A 22,208-nucleotide genomic window follows, 5' to 3' on the forward strand; every position below is an offset into this window, starting at 1 on the left:
TTTGGCAAAACTAATACAATTATGTAAAGTTTAAAAATAAAATAAAATTTAAAAAAAAAAAGAGAAATTTCATCTGGTTCAACACACTCTCCACACATTCAGTAATAATCCATCCATCGTGCTGTGCAATCCTCAAAAAGATGCCAAGGTTTAACAACTCATGCATTTATGATGGAATAATACACATGAAGGTGCCCGAGGAGCAAACCGGATTCAAGATAGCTTCTTATCAGTCACAGTGACGTCAGCCAGCCCGAAAACTGTCATCTCTGAACTCTAATAATAAAAAGAAATGTGTATGCTGATGCACATGTCCCAGTGAGACTTCAACAACTTCCAAAGATACACTCCAAGGTCTTTTTTCCCTTCCAAATCCATCAGAAACCTTCTTCATTACAACTCAAAATAACAGAGAATACTAAAAGTAACCAACAATATCATCTCCGGGATTTTACTAACAGTTATTTTAAGGTTGCATAGTGATTCTTGCCCTTCCAAAAGACATCACAAAATCCACTCCATGGAATCAATGCTGTGGGGAACCTTCTGGATCCCACCTCCAGGACCAATGCACCCATCCCTCCCTGTGGGCTCAGCTCAGGCCTTGATTCTAACACACTGCAGGGTAACAGTCCTCTTCCCAGTTCCACTTCCTTCCTTCCTCCACAGGTGTGATCATGACCTTCCCAATCAACCAACGCAGACAAACCTCAGTCACAGTGTCTGTGTCCCAAGTAAATTGAGCTAAGACACTATGGCATGCCCACCCTTCCAGGCAACCCACAATTAGCCATGAGCCCACATCCAGGTCCTCCAGTCAAAACTGAGACCACCCTTGTCAACAGTTCCACACAACGTGATCCCACAACTGTTGCAGGGAAGAGCCAATTCTGATTCCAAGTTGGAACGGTTTCTTTGCCTTGCTTCTCACTGCTGTGGTTATTGTAATCATCCATAATGGCTGGCCTCAGAGGACCCTACCTCTTGGCCTGACTGTTAAGCTAAAGTGCCTTTGTTGAGTTCACAGGGAGATATTCTGACCTCCTAACCTGTGAATGGCTGCAGGAAAGAAGAGATGAACACAGAAGGGGGCCAAGCAGGGCTGAGCGAGCAGGGCACATCTTCCTGCTTGTTCCTCCGTTTGGTTCCAGAGGTCTCTTGTCAGGGTTAAGTAGTACTTGAGGTTTCCTCACGTCTCATATGGAGAAGGCAATAGCAACCCACTCCAGTACTCTTGCCTGGAAAATCCATGGATGGAGGAGCCTGGTAGGCTGCAGTCCACGGGGTTGCTAGGAGTCCGACACGATTCAGCGACTTCACTTCACTTTTCATTTTCATGCATTGGAGAAGGAAATGGCAACCCACTCCAGTGTTCTTGCCTGGAGAATCCCAGGGATGGGTGAGCCTGGTGGGCTGCCGTCTGGGGTCACACAGAGTTGGACACGACTGAAGTGACTTAGCAGCACGTCTCATATTGCACCATTGATTGCTCATTGGTTTAAGTAACTGTAACACTTTTAATAAAACCTTAAAATTCTGTGGGATAATCACAATGGAAAGAAAGGTTTTGACATAACATTTGGAGTCCTGAATGTCCGACGACAGAGGATGAGATGGTTGGATGGGATCACCGACACAACGAGTTTGAGTAAACTCTGGGAGTTGGTGATGGACAGGGAGGGCTGGCGTGCTGCAGTCCATGGGGTCACAAAGAGTCCGACATGACTGACAGACTGAACCAAACTGTACTTGGAGTCCTGCTGTTGAGGCGGAAGTGATTCAGAGGCCTGGGAACTGAAACCTGGTCTGGTGGCCAGGTTGGGGTTGGGTGGGGGTTGATGTGGGGTGCTGGTGGGGTGGGGCTGGATGTGGGGTGCTGGCTGGACCCAGGAATATTCCTGCAATTAGAATTTAAGCAGTTTAAGTAAACAAGAACTGGCTTTATGTAGGGATGACAAGCTAGAATGTGAAACACACAACTCTTAGAAAGGGCTACTTCACACTAACACTTCTAAGGAGAAAAATGTCTCGACATTCCACTTCTTCAAGGATCAAGCTTATTAGTCACTGCAGTGACCCAGCGAAAGTGCACCCTGAGGGCAAAGCAGGATTGAGAAAAGCAGGCACCATACTGTGCTTTGGACATTCTGGCCTTGGTATTTCAGGAAGGGTCTCTTGGGTCCATCCACCTCTTCAACAAGTCCAGAGAAGTTTGGGGGAGTCTCTCCTGGTTTTCAGGTTATTGATTGATGACCCCAATTTTGTTTGGCAGTGTTTTAACATACATAGCGCCCAGTTAAAAGACACTGAGTAGAACTTCCCTGGTGGTCCAGTGGTAAATAATCCACCTGTCAATGCATAGGACCCAGGTTTGATCCCTGGTCTGGGAGGATACCACATGCCTCGGAGCAACTAAGCCTGTGCAACACAAGTACTGAGCCTGTGCTCTACAGCCTGTGCTCTGCAACAACAAACAGTAGCCATAGCAATGAGAAGCCTGCACACAAGAAACTAGAAAGTCGCTTCTCCTTGCTACAACTAGAGAAAGCCCACATGCAGCAAAAAGAGGCTCAGCACAGCCAAAAAAAAAAAAAAAAAAAAAAGACTGAGTCCTCTGGACTGACCAAAAGAAGCATCAAAATGCCAGTCTACAACCATATCCCACCCAAGTTTCTGTGGAGAATTCATAGCCCGATTGCTGCAAAAAGAGAAAGAAGCCAGCACAATGAACTTAGCATAGCCAAAAATAAATTTTAAAGATTATTAAAGAGAAAAAACTTTTAATGTGGAATGAACTTTTCTTTATAAAAGTTTCTGTTCTACGCTTATGATGACAAAGCTTAAAATACTTATATGAGAAAAACTTGTTCACATCATAATATATAATACTTAAGTCAGTACTTCAATGTAATGGAATGTCAAATTACTATATGATCACTTGACGGTAATTAGGCAATTTACTCCTTGTTGAAAATTGTAATGTATTTTCTCTTATATTTTGTTGTCTGTTTCTGAAAGATATGTCAGTTGTGGACAACAAAGCACATTGTAAAATATAAAGTCTTAAGAAGACATTAGAATTTATTTTCACCAAAATTATCAACTTGGCAATATTTATAAATATGTCTTTGTGTATTATGTGACTGAACAAATGTTGTAAAGGAACTGTCTTTCTTTACATTTACAGGGCACCTACTATGTTCCCTGTCATTGTCTACGTGCATTTTAATGTTACAAAAGTCTCAAAATAACCCACTGACTTATGTATTTGTTAGTGTGAGGCAGGAAAGAAATGTAAATTAAACATTAAATCTGGGTCATAACATGTGGATAGAAAAAGTAACGCTAAGGAAAAACTATTGAAAAAAAAAAACAAAAGAAATAGGATGGCAGGATTTAAGAGATTAGCACTGAAACATATACATTACCATATGTAAAAGAGCCAGTGCGAGTTTGATGAATGAGCGAGTGCTCTGGGACAATCTGGAGGAATACGGTGGTGAGAGAGGTGGGTTCAGGAGGGAGGGGACATATGTACGCCTATGGCCTATTCATGGTGATGTACAGCAAAAACCATCACAATATTGAAACAAAACAAAACAATTAAGTGATGGTGAGTTAGGCCTGAACACAGAATCAAAGCATTCACACACCTAACACATTTGTGTAGTTTTCCTCCAATTTGAATTTTCTGGGGGGTCAAAAAGTGGATATATTTTACCACATTCTCTACATGTCTAACTTTCACTGCCGTATGGATTCTCAGATGATCTGCAACGTCATTCCTTGTGACCAAAGGGTTTGCCACATAATAACATTTATGTGGTTTCTTTCCTGTATGAACTGCCTAATGTGCAGTTAATGCTGAACATGCACTAGAAACTGCCACATTCATTTCACTTGTATGTTTTCTATACAGTTAATATACAGTTTCTATACATTAATTCTCTGAATTATAAGGCCTGAGCACTGCCTAAAGGCTTTGTCACACTCACAACATTTGCACTAAAATGTTTCTCACAACTGTCACATTTCTAATGTTTCTCTCTAGTATGAATTCTCCGATGGTTTATAAGTTCATCATTTCAAATAAACCATATACATCATATTTATATGATTTCTCTCCTGTCTGAACTGCCTGATGATGAGTTATGGATGACTGTGCCTAAATGGCTTGTCAAAATTTTTATATTTCTGAGGTTCTCTCCAGTATGAATTCTCTGATGAACTGCAAGGTTTGCATTCACACTGAAAGCCCTGCCACATATACCTCATTCATATGGTTTCTCTCCAGTATGAACTCTCTGATGAATACCAAGTTTTCCAGTATGACTAAACGCCTTGCCACATACATCACATTTATATGGTTTCTCTTCAGTATGAACTCTCCGATGAACAGCAAGGTTTGAACTTACTCTGAAAGCCTTGCCACATATATCACATTTATATGGTTTCTCTCCAGTATGAAGTCTCTGATGAACAGTAAGGTTGGCAGTATGACTAAATGCCTTGTCACATACATTGCATTTGTATGGCTTCTCTCCAGTATGAATTCTCTGATGAAGTTCAAGTCTTGCAGTTTGATTGAAGGCCTTGCCACATACATCACATTTATATGGTTTCTCTCCAGTATGAATTATCTGATGAACTGCAAGTTCTGTAGTTTGACTAAAGGCCTTGCCACACACATCACATTTATATGATTTCTGTCCAGTATGAACACTCCGATGAACAGCAAGGTTTGAACTTATTCTGAAAGCCTTTGCCACATACATCACATTTATATGGTTTCTCTCCAGTATGAACTCTCTGATGAACAGCAAGTCTTGAACTTACACTGAAAGCCTTGGCACATATACCACAATTACATGGTTTCTCTCTAGTATGAACTCTCTGATGAACAGCAAGTTTTCCAGTATGACTAAACACCTTGCCACACACATCACATTTATATGGTTTCTCTCCAGTATGAATTCTCCAATGAACTGCAAGGTTTGAAGTTTGACTAAAGGCTCTGCCACATATATGATATTTATGTGGTTTGTCTTCTGTATGGAATCTCTGATGAACTGCAAGCTTTGCAGCTTCATTAAAGGCCATGCAACATATATCACATTTATATGGTTTCTCCCCAGTATGAAGTCTGCGATGAACAGTAAGGTTTGCAGTATGACTAAACGCCTTGTCACATACATTGCATTTGTATGGCTTCTTTCCAGTATGAATTCTCTGATGAACTGCAAGGTTTGAAGTTTGACTAAAGGCCTTGCCACATACATCACATTTATATGGTTTCTCTCTCATATGATATCGCCAATGAATTACAAATTTTGCAGCTTGATTAAAGGCCTTGCCACATACATCACATTTATGTGGTTTCTCTCCAGTATAAATTCTCCAATGCATTGCAAATTTTGTGGTTTGATTAAAGGCCTTGTCACATACATCGCATTTATATGGTTTTCCTCCTGTATGGATTCTTTGATGTCTAGTGAGTTCTGAGTCCTGAAGAAAGGTTATGTCATACTCATTACATTTGTAAGGTCTTTTCTTTTGTGGTTCATGGTCTGGTAACAGTTCTGAAGGATGCATAACAGCATTCTCATGTTTATGAGAAAAGACTTTGCAGACATTACGAGTTCTCTGAGACAATAAACCTGAGGTGCTGACGTTTGTCACAACTTGACTACATTCAAAAATTATCCCTTCAGATTGTACCATCTGCAATTCGTCCTGAAAGGTTGATCCATGCCTTTCAAAAGGTCTATTTCCTGCATCACTTCTACTATGATGATCTCTTCCATCAATGAGGTTTTATTATGGGATGTAGACAATCCTTTGTCATTTCTTTCATCATCTGTCCACAAACAATCAAAGTCATGTATATTTTCCTGGATCTTCCTGAGGCGAAAATCTTTGATTTCAAGGCTTTCCGCTCTTCCAAACATCACTCTTTGAAAAATTTCCCCTTTACCACTGTTTGCTTTTGCTTGTAATTTCTTGGTCATATGTATATGAGACATATCTACAAGACATAAAGAACCACAGGTATTATATTAGTTACAATTCATAAATAAATTATTTCTTATCAAACACATGATATTATACCAAAAGTCATATCCATCCTTAACAGAATTACAAATCTTCGCAATGATGATCTTAAAACTATATAACACTAAAGGAATAGAACTCTTTAAAAAAGAGTGACCATAGGTAATTCAAATTAAATTTAGGGTAGTGTAGTTTCAAACACAATCAGAAAACATTCATTTTATGCAAACTCATGTCAGTTTGCAAAGAAAACGTATTTTCCCACCATGACCTCAAAGCTCATCCTACTTTATAGTAAACACACTGCTGTCTCATAATTGAGGAGAAACTAATGGTATATTGTACACACTTTATGCATATTTATACATATTTAAATGGTAAAGAACATACAGGACTATAGAGGCAACTCAGTGGTAAAGAAACTGCCTGCCAATGCAGAAGACACGGCACAGTGGGATATAATCCCTGGGTGGGAAAATCCCCTGGACCAGGAAATCACAACCCAGTGCACTATTTTTGCCTGAAAAAAATTCCATGGATAGGAAAGCTTGCTGGGCTACAGTTCATGAGATCACAAAGAGTCAGACAGGACTGAGCAACTGAGCAAACAAGCATCAAACAGGCAATACATTGGAATTGTAAACAATGCAAAAGAAGCATTCTAACGAATAATGTAAAAAAAAAAAATGGCAGTTAATAACTGGTCAACAAATACTGCATTGAGAAAATAAAGAATTCTGTAAACTATATATATATATATATGCTGGACCATGTGGCTTATGAGATCTTGGTTCCCTGACCATGGATTAAATCCAGGCTCGCTGCAGTGAAACTCCTGAATCCTATCCACTGGACTGTCAGGGAATTCCCTAAAATAATTAAAAAAATAAAAAAGTAAACACTTTTCTAAATACCTTTTAGAAATCTATCAGTAGATGGACATATAGGCATTTTATGACATTAATAAGTGGTTCATGTCAGTTCTATTGTGTAATACAAAAAGACCATCATTTTTAAAAAACAAAAAATAAGTGAAACATTCTTTGCTTACACAATAATCATTCAATACATCAACTCCCTATCTACACAGTAACCTAAACTCTCCCAGTTCATTGGCTCCAAGATATGTGTAAAGGAACAAGCTTTGCGGCTTCCCTTGTGGCTCAGAGGTAAAGAATCCACCTGTTAGTGCAGGTAGGGCACACAGGTTTGATCCCTGATCCGGGAAATTCCCCCATGCCTGAGAACAACTAAGCCTGTAGGCCACATGTGATAATTCTGTGCTCTAGAGCTGGGGAGTCACAACTACTGAGCAAACACACAGAGACCACGCACAGCAACAAGAGAATCCACTAGAATGAGAAGTCCATGCACTGTAACTAGAGAGTAGCCCTTGCTCGCTGCAAGTAGAGAAAAGCCCCTGAAGCAACAAAGACCCAGTGCAGCCAAAAACAAATAAATTTTAAATAAATTTTTAACATACTGTTTTGAAGATAAAGGAATGTGATTGGAAAACTTAGTTAACTAGAGTCAGAGACAACTCTCTTGGGAACAAAATGTAAAATAACAACATACAAGATGTAATGTAGACAAAGAGACATGTCACAATAAGCATGACAGGAAGTAAATATATCTTTTAAGCAAAAGTAACCTTTGAGGCAAACTGCCTGTGGTCCAGTAGTTAGGACCATGTGCTTCCACTGTAGGGGGCACAGATTCCATCCATGAATGGGGAACTAAGAGCCAGACTGCCATGTGGCACAGCAAAAAAAAATAATAATAGTAATAACCTAATTTTTTATATAAAACACACAAGAGTCTATGCCACCTAACAGCACTAACTACCACAGGAGGGGGACAAGGGGAAGTAAATCCCTTTGAAATAGCTCATCACATGCTACCCAAAGTCAAGCAACAAAATTGACAGGAGTCAAATGACAGATTGTTGCAGAACATATAAAGACCTTGCCTTCTGGGACCTGTTTTCTTGGAGTCCACTTTCCATGAAACCTCTCTCTTAAAAAAAAAAAAAAAAAAAAAAAAAATCACTTTGTTCATTTAGAAACAGCCATCTGTAGGTCAGAAGTACTTTCCATTTCCCTTAATAAAATGTAATTTTGAGGTAGGAGTTGGAAGGGCTGCAGGTTGGACATCTACAATCAGCTACCCTCCTCTTGCATGCCCTGAGATAAGAGATAGGTGGGCTCCGCTTGAGGAATTTACAGCCAACAAAAACAGGGTAAACAGGCAGTTTGTCTCTTAATTCAAGGGAACAGTCATGGCAAGGACAAAGAAAGGAAAAAACCCTGTCTGATAAAGGAGACAGTACACAAGTGCAGAAAGGTGCCTTGGAGTTAAAAGTGAGAGGATCAGTCCAGGCCATAATGAGTTTTGCTCCTCTGAGAAGCCTTTACTTCAAGATCCAGGGTGTGCCTGTGGACCCAAGGGGAGGGTCCTGAGACAAATTAACCAGGGGGGACAAAGCAAGGTGATTGGCCCACATTTCTCATACCTTTCTTACTAAAAACACACATCTTACTTTCCTTAAGCAACCATGAGCTGTCTGTTATATTAGCATTTTGTAGACTGGTGAACATAAATACCAGTGATAATGTCTAAGAATATTTGCTTTCTTATAGAGAACATCTCAGGGTGGCACCAAACGTATTCATTAATAGTCCAAAATCTCTTTAGTTTGTCTGTAAGAGGAAATGAGTTTTCAGTAACCTGTGTTTCAGAATCTTATTTTATTTGGAAATGACCTAGATATTCAACGAACTTTCATCACTTAGTTTATTTATTTATTTATTTTGTTTGTTTTGTTTGTCCTGTATAAAAAAGGATCCCAATATAAAGGTATTTAGAAGGGGAGAACAAGGGACATATTCCTTGGTGTAAGGACACAGGATAAGGATAAGCCTCAAAAAGAAGGGCAGGAGGGGAATATCGTTAAGGCAGTAAAATATTGTCTGTAAAAAGTTAGAGGAGGAGTCTCCACAGCTTCAGAGGTGAAGGCAGAGGTTGCCTTCTCAGTGGTGGGGCTCTCCACTCAAGTGTTCAAAAGAAGGGAAATTTGGTGTCTTTCGCCTTGGTTCTGTTCCAGCCATTCTGTTGCTCACTCTGCGTCACCTTCTGCCTTGTGTAGATAAGAGTGCTGCAGGGCTTGGAAGGCAGAGATTCGCTTGTGTGGGTTAAAAGCCAGCATCTCCAGCAGCAGCTGTGCTCCAGATTCCTCCAGCTCAGAGACAACCGACTGTACTGGGCGGGGCCCTCTGGAGGAAAAGGCTCCTTGGGGTAGAGAGACCTCTCGGGTCCAGTCATCCTCTGGGGGCAGTCCAATCAGGTCAAAGATTTTGCCTAACTGGTCAGCTTCAGATTTTCCACAGAAGAGAGGCTTTCGACAAAACATCTCTGCAAAGCTACAGCCAACGCTCCACATGTCCACGGGTGCTGCATATGTAGACTGCAAAAGAACTTCTGGAGCACGATACCAGACTGTAACAACCATAGGTGTAAGTGCCATCTGGTAGCTGTAGATTCTGGCCAGGCCAAAGGCAGCCAGCTTGACTGTCCCACCATTTGTCACCAGAATGTTCTCTGGCTTCAGGTCTCGGTGAACGATGCAGTTGGCATGAAGGAAATCCAGGCCTCTTAGAAACTGGTGCATCAGATCCTTTGTGATTTCCACTGGCAAGCCTGGTGGGGGTCCCTTGTCCAGATGTATCCTTAGGTCTTGGTCCACATGCTCAAACACCAGGGTCACTTTGGTCTCCCGGTCAGTTCAGGCCATTGCACAGACGTCCATGAGCCTGACAACATTGGGATGCTCAAAAGCCCCCAGACGCTCCAGTAAGGCCACCTCCCGAACGGTGCTGATGGGCAGGCCCCCGCCAGCACCTCCTCTACTGGGGACTCTTACACTCTTGAGGGCCACGAAGTGGCCACTGTGGGGATCACGGGCCTTGTACACTGTCCCATAGGCACCGACACCAATCTCAGCCACTGGCTCATATCAGGAGGTAGCCATTCTCAGACCAGAGGAGACCCTCGCCCCATGTCAGGAGCTGCGGGGTCGGCCCGTTATCCAGATCCCTGAGCTGGTTCCTGCAGTGCCATACACTCGAGGTCTGTCCTAGGCAGCTGGAAGCTATGGGCCCAAACATAGACACAGGCCGCAGGCTAGAGCGGCCCCCTTTACCACCCCCGCCCCTCACCATGTGACCAGCTGCCCCATCACTTAGTTTAGCACAACCCTAGAAGCTCAGGTTATTCAAATCTGCAGAGATTATTTTAGACAGACATTTCTAAAGTATAATCATTCCTAACAGAGTTTATCTAAAATCTCCAATCTCATTTGCATTCTTTCCTTAAAAGTTTCTTCACTCGAGTTACTTTAAGTGTTGACAAACTTACTTAACATTAAACCTAGGTACAATAAAAGTATTAGACAATGTTGAAGACACAAGACATGTCTTAATTAGATTAGCAAACAAACATTAATAATAGATATTTAATATTGAATATTTCCCACTTCATCTGAACCTGAAATTCATTTAGGTTAATTTCTCTTGTAATTGTTTGATTTGTAAGTGCTTACTTTTTTTTTTTTAACAAACAATTGAATTAGAGCTAATTTACAAATTAACCTCAGCAATATTATCCAAAAACAAAGACACACACTGAGACAAACATAAATGCAGATCGACAGACATAAGAGCTTTCATACTTTCTTGCTTGAGATTTAAAATCTCTTTCACTTTTTCTTCCCACCCCCTGCCCTGTGGTTTAAAATTCTAATTTGCCCAAGACTGAAATCTCTGGAAAATTGGGTTATGTATTTCCAGGATATGGCAAAGGTTGCACGCTATGCAGGGTTGATTCAGTCCTGTCCAACCCCCTGCAACCCCATGGACTCTAGCCCACCAGGCTCCTCTGTCCATGATGGGACTCTCCAGGCAAGAGTATTGGAGTGGGTTGCCATTCACTCCTCCAGGGGATCTTCCCTACCCAGGGGTCAAATCCACGTCTCCTATGTCTCCCCCAGGGGCTCTCAGGTTCTTTACCACTAGAGTCATCTGGGAAGCCCTGGCAAAGGTTAACTTTCAGCTTTTTTTTCGGCAGGTCTTTTTAACAAGCTTGCTGTTTTTAATTCCATATGTAAAAATAACCGGTTTTGCACTTTCAAAGAAAAAAAAAAATCATCTTAACCAGTTTTCTCCAGAGTCTAAACAATATCATGGCCATCCTGTGTCAAACAAGCTATCTTTCCTTTCTATAGTCATAGCTTTACAGCTAAAATATAGATCAAATAGTGCTCAAATTGACTGTGATAACAGGGACAGAAGGACTGACAAAAATCTTGGAACTTCCCTCCAGGGAGATGGGGGTCTTTAATCAGAAGAATCTAAAGGGGTAAACAAACTTGCTAGAGTAGGGGAACCTGGGCTCCCACTCCCCACTCAGAGACTGGGGCAGTTAGAAGGGGACCAGCTGATGGAGAGGGAGACAGAGGGGTTGGGAGGGGTGTAAGGCCACAACAGGACAAAGAATGGAGAGAGAAAGGGCAGTGGGGGACACTATTGGAGCTGTGGGCCAGCTAAAGAGAGTCGATTTAAAAAGTGAAGATTTCATCAGCCAAAATATAATGTGACATTGTAATATGGATAATCCTCTTCACAAATGTGTAGTTTTTTTTTTTTTTTTCAGTTGTAACTTCTCATTCGACGGTTTTAAGTTACCTTTATCTACCTCATGGTAGGCAGAGAGGAGGATCCAGGAGCCAACTTGGATGCTGCTAAGCCTGGGGTTGGTTGCCAAGTTCAGTTCAGTTCAGTCGCTCAGTCGTGTCTGACTCTTTGCGAGCCCATGAATCGCAGCACACCAGGCCTCCCTGTCCATCACCAACTCCCAGAGTTCACTCAGACTCACGCCCATCGAATCAGTGATGCCATCCAGCCATCTCATCCTCTGGCGTCCCATTCTCCTCCTGCCCCCAATCCCTCCCAGCATCAGAGTCTTTTCCAATGAGTCAACTCTTCGCATCAGGTGGCCAAAGTACTGGAGTTTCAGCTTCAGCATCATTCCCTCCCAAGAAATCCCAGGACCGATCTCCTTCAGAATGGACTGGTTGGATCTCCTTGCAGTCCAAGGGACTCTCAAGAGTCTTCTCCAACACCACAGTTTAAAAGCATCAAATCTTCAGCACTCAGCCTTCTTCACAGTCCAACTCTCACATTATACATGACCACTGGAAAAACCATAGCCTTGACTAGACGAATCTTTGTTGGCGAAGTAATGTCTCTGCTTTTGAATATGCTATCTAGGTTGGTCATAACTTTCCTTCCAAGGAGTAAGCGTCTTTGAATCTCATGGCTGCAGTCACCATCTGCAGTGATTTTGGAGCCCAAAAAAATAAAGTCTGACTGTTTCCACTGTTTCCCCATCTATTTCCCATGAAGTGGTGGGACCGGATGCCATGATCTTCATTTTCTGAATGTTGAGCTTTAGTCCAACTTTTTCACTCTCCACTTTCACTTTCATCAAGAGGCTTTTGAGTTCCTCTTCACTTTCTGCCATAAGGGTGGTGTCATCTGCATATCTGAGGTTATTGACATTTCTCCTGGCAATCTTGATTCCAGCTTGTGCTTCTTCCAATCCAGCGTTTCTCATGATGTACTCTGCATATAAGTTAAGTAAGCAGGGTGACAATATACAGCCTTGACGGACTCCTTTTCCTATTTGGAACCAATCTGTTGTTTCATGTCCAGTTCTACCTGTTCCTTCCTGACCTGCATAAAGATTTCTCAAGAGGCAGATCAGGTGGTCTGGTATTCCCAACTCTTTCAGAATTTTCCACAGTTTAGTGTGATCCACACAGTCAAAGGCTTTGGCATAGTCAATAAAGCAGAAATAGATGTCTTTCTGGAGCTCTCTTGCTTTTTCCATGATCCAGCGGATGTTGGCAATTTGATCTCTGGTTCCTCTGCCTTTTCTAAAACCAGCTTGAACATCAGGAAGTTCACGGTTCACGTATTGCTGAAGCCTGGCTTGGAGAATTTTGAGCATTACTTTACTAGCATGTGAGATGACTGCAATTGTGTGGTAGTTTGAGCATTCTTTGGCATTGCCTTTCTTTGGGATTGGAATGAAAACTGACCTTTTCCAGTCCTGTGGCCACTGCTGAGTTTTCCAAAGTTGCTGGCATATTGAGTGCAGCATTTTCACAGCATCATCTTTCAGGATTTGAAAGAGCTCAACTGGAATTCTATCACCTCCACTAGCTTTGTTCGTAGTGATGCTTTCTAAGGCCCACTTGACTTCACATTCCAGGATGTCTGGCTCTAGATCAGTGATCACACCATCGTGATTATCTGGGTCGTGAAGATCCTTTTTGTATGGTTCTTCTGTGTATTCTTGCGACCTCTTCTTAAAATCTTCTGCTTCTGTTAGGTCCATACCATTTCTGTCCTTTATCGAGCCCGTCTTTGCATGAAATGTTCCCTTGGTATCTCTAATTTTCTTGAAGAGATCTCTAGTCTTTCCCACTCTGTTGTTTTCCTCTATTTCTTTGCATTGATCGCTGAGGAAGGCTTTCTTATCTCTCCTTGCTATTCTTTGGAACTCTGCATTCAGATGCTTATATCTTTCCTTTTCTCCTTTGCTTTTCGCTTCTCTTGTTTTCACAGCTATTTGTAAGGCCTCCCCAGACAGCCATTTTGCTTTTATGCATTTCTTTTCCATGGGGATGGTCTTGATCCCTGTCTCCTGTACAATGTCATGAACCTCATTCCATAGTTCATCAGGCACTCTATCTATCAGATCTAGGTCCTTAAATCTATTTCTCACTTCCACTGTATAATCATAAGGGATTTGGTTTAGGTCTTACCTGAATTGTCTAGTGGTTTTCCCTACTTTCTTCCATTTATGTCTGAATTTGGTAATCAGGAGTTCATGATCTGAGCCACAGTCAGCTCCTGGTCTTGTTTTTGCTGACTGTATAGAGCTTCTCCATCTTTGGCTGCAAAGAATATAATCAATCTGATTTTGGTGTTGACCATCTGGTGATGTCCATGTGTAGAGTCTTCTCTTGTGTTGTTGGAAGAAGGTGTTTGCTATGAACAGTGCATTTTCTTAAAACTCTATTAGTCTTTGCCCTGCTTCATTCCGTGTTCCAAGCGCGGCAGCAGCTGCAACCAGCACACTAAGCGTGGCCGAAGAGGAGCTACCCCACGTCCGAGGTCAGGGGCAGAAGCCGGGAGGATCCCATGCCCGAAGTGCAGCAGCCAAGAGGAGTTACCCCACGTCCGGCGTCAGGGGCAGCGGCTGAGAGTGCCAGGCTGCAACGGCGCAGGAACGGCGGAGAAAAGCTACCCAAGTCCATGGTCAGGGGTTGTGGCCGAGAGGAGCTACCCTGTGTCCGAGGTCAGGGGCTGCGGCTGAGAGGAGCTACCCCATGTCCAAGGTCAGGAGCGGCGGCCGGGAGGACCAACCACACGTCCAAGGAACGGTGGCTGCGTGGGCCCAGGAGGGCCTAGAGAAACTATCCCATGTTGAAGGTCAGGAAGGGTGGCGGTGAGGAGATACCCCTCATCCAAGGTATGGAGCAGCGGCTGCACTTTGCTGGAGCAGCTGTGAAGAGATATCCCACGCCCAAGGTAAGAGAAACCCAAGTAAGATGGTAGGTGTTGCAAGAGGGCATCAGAGGGCAGACACACTGAAACCATACTCACAGAAAACTAGTCAATCTAATCACACTAGGACCACAGCCTTGTCTAAGTCAATGAAACTAAGTCATTGTCTGTGGGGCAACCCAAGACGGGCGGGTCATGGTGGAGAGATCTGACAGACTGTGGCCCACTGGAGAAGGGAATAGCAAACCACTTCAGTATTCTTGCCTTGAGAACCCCATGAACAGTATGAAAAGGCAAAATGATAGGATACTGAAAGAGAAACTCCCCAGGTCAGTAGGTGCCCAATATGCTACTGGAGATCAGTGGAGAAATAACTCCAGAAAGAATGAAGGGATGGAGCCAAAGCAAAAAGAATACCCAGCTGTGGATGTGACTGGTGATAGAAGCAAGGTCCGATGCTGTAAAGAGCAATATTGCATAGGAACCTGGAATGTCAAGTCCATGAATCAAGGGAAATTGGAAGTGGTCAAAGAAGAGATGGCAAGAGTGAATGTCGACATTCTAGGAATCAATGAACTGAAATGGACTGGAATGGGTGAATTTAACACAGATGACCATTATATCTACTACTGCAGGCAGGAATCCCTCAGAAGAAATGGAGTGGCCATCATGGCCAACTAAAGAGTCCGAAATGCAGTACTTGGATGCAATCTCAAAAACGACAGAATGATCTCTGTTCGTGTCCAAGGCAAACCATTCAATATCACAGTAATCCAAGTCTATGCCCCAACCAGTAATGCTGGAGAAGATGAAGTTGAATGATTCTATGAAGACCTACAAGACCTTTTAGAACTAACACCCAAAAAAGATGTCCTTTTCATTATAGGGGATTGGAATGCAAAAGTAGGAAGTCAAGAAACACCTGGAGTAACAGGCAAATTTGACCTTGGTTGGCAAGGGCCCCTGCAAAGGCTGAACAATCTCAAGATTTGTCCCTTATCTTATCTATGGTGCTGCAAGACTTGCACTCACAGGAGATAGTCAGGACATTCACGCTCAGGGCAGTTTCCATGCAGGTTAGAAGCAAGGTAAGAGGAATGCACTGCTTTGTCTTTAAGCCTGCTAAGTCGCTTCAGTCGTGTCCGATTCTGTGTGACCCCATAGATGGCAGCCCACCAGGCTCCCCCATCCCTGGGATTCTCCAGGCAAGAACACTGGAGTGGGTTGCCATTTCCTTCTCCAATGCATCAAAGTGAAAAGTGAAAGTGAAGTCGCTCAGTCGTGTCCGACTCTTAGGGCCCCCATGGACTGCAGCCCACCAGGCTCCTCTGTCCATGGGATTTTCCAGGCAAGAGTACTGGAGTGGGGTGCCATTGCCTTCTCCACTTTAAGCCTAAACAAGACTATTTATTTAATTTCCCTAACACCCTGGTGGCTCCATGGTAAGAATCTGCTTAGTAATGTGGGAGACATGGGTTCGATTCTTGTTCTGGGAACATCTCACATGTCACGGAGAATAAGTTGATGAGCCACAGATACTGAGCTTGTATGGTAGAACTACTCAAGCCCGTGAGCGTAGGGCCCGGGCTTCACAACAAAAGAAGCCACCACAATGAGAAACCATGCTCCCTGCAAGTAGAGAATAGCCCTCACTCATCTCAAATAGACAAAAGTCTACACAGCAAAAAAGTCCCAGTACAAGCCTAAAAAAAAGATCTTGCCTTCATCTCCATGGGTGCTACAGCACCACTCGAGGGTGCTGCACATTTCACATGTCGAAGAACAGAGCCCTAAGTTATGGAGAAGAAAAATCTCCTGTAAGAGTTCACAAACATTAAACATCTGTTTTCTCACAGAACTCTCCCACCCAAACCCCATGAATGGTATGGCTTCCTCTCTGTCCTTGTGACAGTTGACCTGTGATCACACTGTGGATACTTTCCCACTCATCTGGATTTTTGCTATTAGCACCTCATTCTCCACAATCCAGGGGTCTTCTTCCTTGTGCCACAAGAATGGAGATAACATTCAGATCAGAAATAGAAATTCCTATTCAGAAGTAATGCTATATACTGTGGCTTCTTCCAGAATCCAACCTCTCTCTCTTTTTTTTAATAAATGTATCTGTTATTTTTAACACATTGGTGTATTAATTTCTTTTGGCTCAGGTGAGTGTTCGTTGCTGCTTGGTCTTTTCCCCAAGTTCAGCAAGTAGGGGCTACGCTCCAGTTGCAGTGCTCGTGCTCCTCCCTTGCTGCGGCTTCTCCTGGGTGCACGGGCTTCAGTAGTTGCAGCTTCCAGGCTCTAGAGTGCTGGCTCGTAGTTGAGGCACAGAGGCGTAGCTGCTCTGTGGCGTGTGGGATCTTCCCAGACCAAGGATCGAACCCGTGTCTCCTGCATAGGCAGGTGTAGAATCCAGCTCTTTTGTCAGCCAGTCATGCAGCAGGTATCTAGTTCCTATCTAAGAACTACTGAACCAAGAACACAGGGCTATAAAACAGGCAACTGGATATTTCAAAGTTTGAAATCAGCTTTATAAACACTCGAGCTGTGGAGAAACTCCCTGTGTATCACACAGTGGGCAGGTCACCTGAAGGAAAGACAAGTTTAAACTCCTGATACCAATCATGAAGCTTTACATGTGTGAGTCAACAAGCTTTTGAGCTTAGTCAAGAAAAACAGGGGATCTCAAAAGGTACAGAGGGAACATGCAGAGGTACCCCAGGGCAGATCCCTACTTCAGAGGGAAGTGATCCTCACCCACAGACAGCAGGTTCCTGAGGGTCTCCACCATCACGTCCTGGTATAAGGTCCTCTGGGCAGGGTCCAGGCATTCCCACTCCTCAGGAGTGAAATCTAGGAACACATCCTTGAAGCTCAACTGTGCCTAAAATGAAAACACGTTCCACCAATGGGCCCTGAGGAGGATTCTTAGTTTCACCCAAAATGAGAAGAGGTGAGAGGGTAAAGCTCAATTCAGTTGAAGTAATAGTCTGATAAATCCTTAAAAGCTGCTTGAAGCAAGCTGTTGGTCTCTAATCTAATTTAAAATTTCCTCTTTTTTCCTAAGATTATGATATCCTGCAATCAACATGAATTTGTCATGTATGTGGAAAATACATGAAAAATACACAAATTAAAACCAGCACTGGGTTGTCTACGCAGAAGTGTTACATTCAACACAGTGAGTGACATTGTGTCACTATCTAGACGAGTTACAGCAAGACTGGTGTCTTCAGAGACGACAGAGTCCACAGTGACTTTAAAAGAACACACATTGTGATGGTGATGACATCATCACACTGACGACAGGTGTTTCAGCACGTCCTACACACTAAGCATTACTCTAAAGACTTCACACGGATGAACTTGTCATCCACATAACAGCACGTTAGAGAAAGATCTGTGTCCACCTTACTGGGGAGAAAATTCTGTCACTCTAAGAAATAGCTCAGATCAAACAGTTAAGAAATGAGGCTACAGCACCTGAGCTCAGGTGGTTGGGAGAGACAACTGAACCTAAAGAATCAACCAGTTAACTACCTAAGAGGGAAAGTGCATCCACAAAGAGTTCCCTGAGAACACCTGAAACAAGTTCAAGGAAGCTGAAATACAATAGAACAGCATAAATGGTCACGATACAGGGTCACACCCTCTCCCATCGCAACCCACACAATGTCAATAATCTTACTACAATTTACATCATTCGTGTGATGATGTAGAAAGAACTTAACGCCATGAAATACACTTAAAATACAACTGAAACTGCTACAAAGCATACACCATTATTTATGAGATGATGTTTTTGTAATAAAAGCATGGAGTTACATATCCATGCATTCATGCATGCATGTGTAAACACACAATTGATTGAAACAAGAAGAGTTGTCTTTATATATTTTTTTTTCATTCATTCAATTTTCATTCAGCGTCAGCTCTGTGCCTCAAACTTGAAATACAGCAGTGAACATGATGGAGCTTACAGTCTAGCAGCCAGCCAGCCAATTTCATCCACAATTTTAATGTAACTACTGAAATAAGTGCTCTGACACAGGCCTGGTGCTAGGACAAGATTAAACAGAAAGTCTTAACCTACACTGAGAAATCAGACAAGGTCTCTCTGAGGAAGAAACACTTAGGATTGGCAAGGTGAGAAACAGAAGAGTGTTACAAGCAGAGAGAACAGCCTGAGTGCCAGCTCTGAGGCAGGAAGATATTTACTGAACAGAAAGTCAGCCAGTGTGACTGGGACACAGGGAATGGATATGTGGTGATGCCAGGCAGAGGCTAATTTATGCAAGATTTAGGACTTTATTCCAAAAGCTACTGGAAGTCACTGAAGAATCTGCAAGAGGAAAGTTAGACGCTTAGATTTGTTTTTCAGAGCTCAATCTGCTGTGTGCAGAAGTTGTTGTTTACCTGCTTACTCATGCCAGACTCTTTGCAACCCCGCTGAGGGCAGCCTGCCAGCTCCTCTAGCCATGGAATTCTCCAGGCAAGAATACTGGGGTGGGTTCCCATTCTCTTCTTTATTTTACTTCTTCATTCACTAACTTTGTCAACATTCTATTTCTTTTTCAAAGCTTATTTCTTTTGCTTATGTTGGGTCTTTGCTGTGAGTGGGCATTCTCTAGTTGCAGCTGCAGTGCCCGGGCTTCTCCTTGCAGTGGCTTCTCTTGTTTTGGAGCACAGGCTCTAGAGAGTGTGGGCTTCCGTAGTAATGGCTCCTGGGCTCTAGGGCACAGGATCAGTCGTTGTGGCCCATGGGCTTAGTTGCTCTGAGGCTTCTTCCGGGACCTGGGATGGAACCCGTGCACCCAACATTGGCAGGCACATTCTTAGCCACTGTACTACCAGGGAACTCCTCAACATTATCTTATTCTAGTTAAAAAAAAAATAAAAAATAATAAAAGTAGAAAATAACATACAGATTTCTTCCAATCTTTATAAAATACCTGTATTTAAAAATATGTGGGCCTCCCTATGGGTAAGTGGTAAGGAATCCACTGGGCAATGTAAGAGATGTGGGTTGTTGCCTGGTCAGAGATCCCACATGCTGAGGGGCAACTAAGCCCATGAGTCTCAATTTCTGAGCCGGAGCTGTAGAGCCCAGGAGGTGAACCTACTGAAGCCAGCACACTCTAGAGCCTGGGCTGCAAGACAAGAGAAGCCACTGCAATGAGATGCATGAGCATCGCACCTAGAGAGTGGCCACCACTTGCCAGAACTAGGGAAAAGACACTGAAGCAATTAAGTCAGAGTACAGGAAATAAATATATTTTAAAAATCATAATGTGATTTTTATAATTAATTTTAGGTATGTACTTATTAACAAAATTGAAAATTTATTATTTTATTCCATTAAGAAAATACTGAATCAAAATTAGTAAAGTTGGAAAATTCCCTCATGGTCCAGTGGTTAAGATCCCTACTCAGTGAACTAAGACCCTGGAAGCTGCATCATGTGGTCAAAAAAGAAAAAAAAAAAATTAGTAAACCTGATTTTACAGTTTAAATTAGATGGTCTAACAAAACACTCCCTAGCCCTGACATCTCTTTTTGAATGTCCCATTCCATTCCCAAACAATTAAGTTTTCAAGGAGATGCTCATTTAGTTTTAAATGTACTATAAAAAGTCAGAATTGATTTCCCCTCATTGGCCTCTTTTGCAGAATTTACCGTGTACTGTACATGTTAATACCTGAGGTCCACCTACAGCTTCTTTATCCCGATTGACAGAGAGCAGACAGCGCATCCACATGGGCCTTAAGCAACCCCTGCTGCCAAACAGCACCGAGACCCCGTCTCCAACACGTGGGTGAGAAGCCCTGCCCAGGACGGTGCCCAGGGGAGCCTCCTCACAATGGCCAGGTCACCAGGTCATGGGGAGATGGGATCTAAGTGGAGACACCAGGTCCTGAGGGAAGGCCCCAGGTGAGTGTGCGTATACAAGAGTCAGACAGGATACTGCAGAATCAGACATGATTAGCGAATCCAGAGAAGGGCAACTCAGGAAGGACAGACTGAGAATCCACTGAGAATATGACCTTACCAGAGAAAGAGCCATGCCTGACTCGTTCTTTCCTCTTCTGGGCTTCTTCGTCCATGAGTCTTCACAGTTCTATCATGAAAGTGGAAAACATGCTGTTTAATGCTTAGGGACAACACACCCCCTTCCTGAGCCCCAACCACACATGCAAGTAAGCCCTCACCATGAGGAACAGACAGTCCTCTGTGCCCACTGTCTCAGGAGGGACTCAGGATGGTCAACTCCCATACAGAGTCCAACATGGGACTTTCCCACACTTTCCCGTGGATCACACTCCCCTCCCTGTGAGGCATCATGCACACAGCAGCAGGGGGTACCACTGCTCACCCCACGATGCCCTTCAGGTCACACAGCAGGCCCTGGTCCAGCCCCACTCAGAACAGAACGCCCTTCCCTCCCCCAGGGCCTGATCTTAGTCTCAGAAGTGGAGGCTAAGAGCCCTGGTGCTCAATGGAGGATCCCGATCAGAATCATCTGTGGCTCTGTGCACATTGCTGGGGTGAGGCCCCACACAAGAACCTGAGGAGTTTGTCTGATGAGGGAGGGGTACAAAACATGCCCGGACCCCCAACACATACCTTTCAGTAACAGCATTGCAGGCAGATTCTTTACCAGCTGGGCTACATAGCTCAAAACAGGTTCCAAATCTGAAAGGGCATCACGTAAGTCCTCAGTCTGTTTATTTGTAGCTAGACCCAGAACCTCAGTGTTTCATACTGCAGCGTCTATTAAGTCTTTTATCTCAGTTGTACAGTTAATCTGTTTTTTAGTTTTGTTAGTATCATTTGGTCATAAGGGTGGCTTCCTTGTCCCTCAAAAATCAGAGTGGAGCCTAATTTAACTAGTAAGTCACTTGAGTTAAAAGAGAGGTGACACTCGTGTGGCGGATTCATGTTGATGTACGGCAGAACCAATACAGTATTGTAAAGTAATTAACCTCCAATTAAAATAAATAAATTTATATTAAAAAAGAGAGAGAGAGGTGACAGGCACAGAAATCGATGTAGAAACCACTGGCCATTTTTGGAGCACAAAGGGGGTTCCTAGAAAGCGGGCCCTGTGTCAGTGCTGAAGTTCCCATTATGTATTTTTTTTGGTTGTTAAAATTTCCAGCCCTTCGGGTTAAGATGGAAAGGACTGCACTGGTGTCCAAGGAATTCCATCTCGGCCCCCGCTTCAGTGACCCCCCGAGCTTCAGCACTAGTTATATACACGGTGCTGTTGGCAGAGCCACTTGTGACCTCAGGGCCCCTCAGTGTTGGGAAACCATCCAAGGCTGAGGGGCCCCATGGATTTCAGATGTCTGGGGCATTCCCTCCTCCAGTACCCTGGCTGTCTATAAAAGGGCGAGTCTGCCACAGTCTCTCCTCCAGTGCCCTTCTGTCCACACAGGGCACCCTGGGTTGGTCTGGGTACCTGTGGGCTTTGTGGTCCACCATGGACAGCTTGGCCTGCAAAGGCTGACTTCCCCTGTGGCG

At 43.3% G+C, this 22,208-nt stretch overlaps 1 protein-coding gene and 1 pseudogene across 2 annotated transcripts in view; both read right to left on the minus strand.

Annotated features, from left to right (window-relative positions):
• Nucleotides 1-5,422: 5,422 nt before the first annotated feature.
• Nucleotides 5,423-22,208, minus strand: part of LOC102415868 (zinc finger protein 665-like) — a 323,254-nt gene continuing 306,468 nt past the window's right edge. Inside the window, exons 1-4 of one of the 2 annotated variants that reach the window (XM_044931613.2) lie at nt 21,309-21,397; nt 20,734-20,802; nt 17,442-17,568; nt 5,423-6,025 (exon numbers count right to left, since the gene is read on the minus strand). In XM_044931613.2, coding sequence (XP_044787548.2) covers nt 5,700-6,025; nt 17,442-17,568; nt 20,734-20,748 — 468 coding nt within the window. In that variant the 5' untranslated portion in view covers nt 20,749-20,802; nt 21,309-21,397 and the 3' untranslated portion in view covers nt 5,423-5,699. Of the gene's footprint in view, nt 6,026-17,441; nt 17,569-20,733; nt 20,803-21,308; nt 21,398-22,208 lie in introns of those variants that run through there. The other variant, XM_045163360.1, reaches the window with a different exon arrangement.
• Nucleotides 8,971-10,098, minus strand: LOC123330295 (annotated as a pseudogene).

The sequence above is a fragment of the Bubalus bubalis genome, chromosome 18 (assembly GCF_019923935.1).
Source record: "Bubalus bubalis isolate 160015118507 breed Murrah chromosome 18, NDDB_SH_1, whole genome shotgun sequence".
Classification (NCBI taxonomy): Eukaryota; Metazoa; Chordata; class Mammalia; order Artiodactyla; family Bovidae; genus Bubalus; species Bubalus bubalis.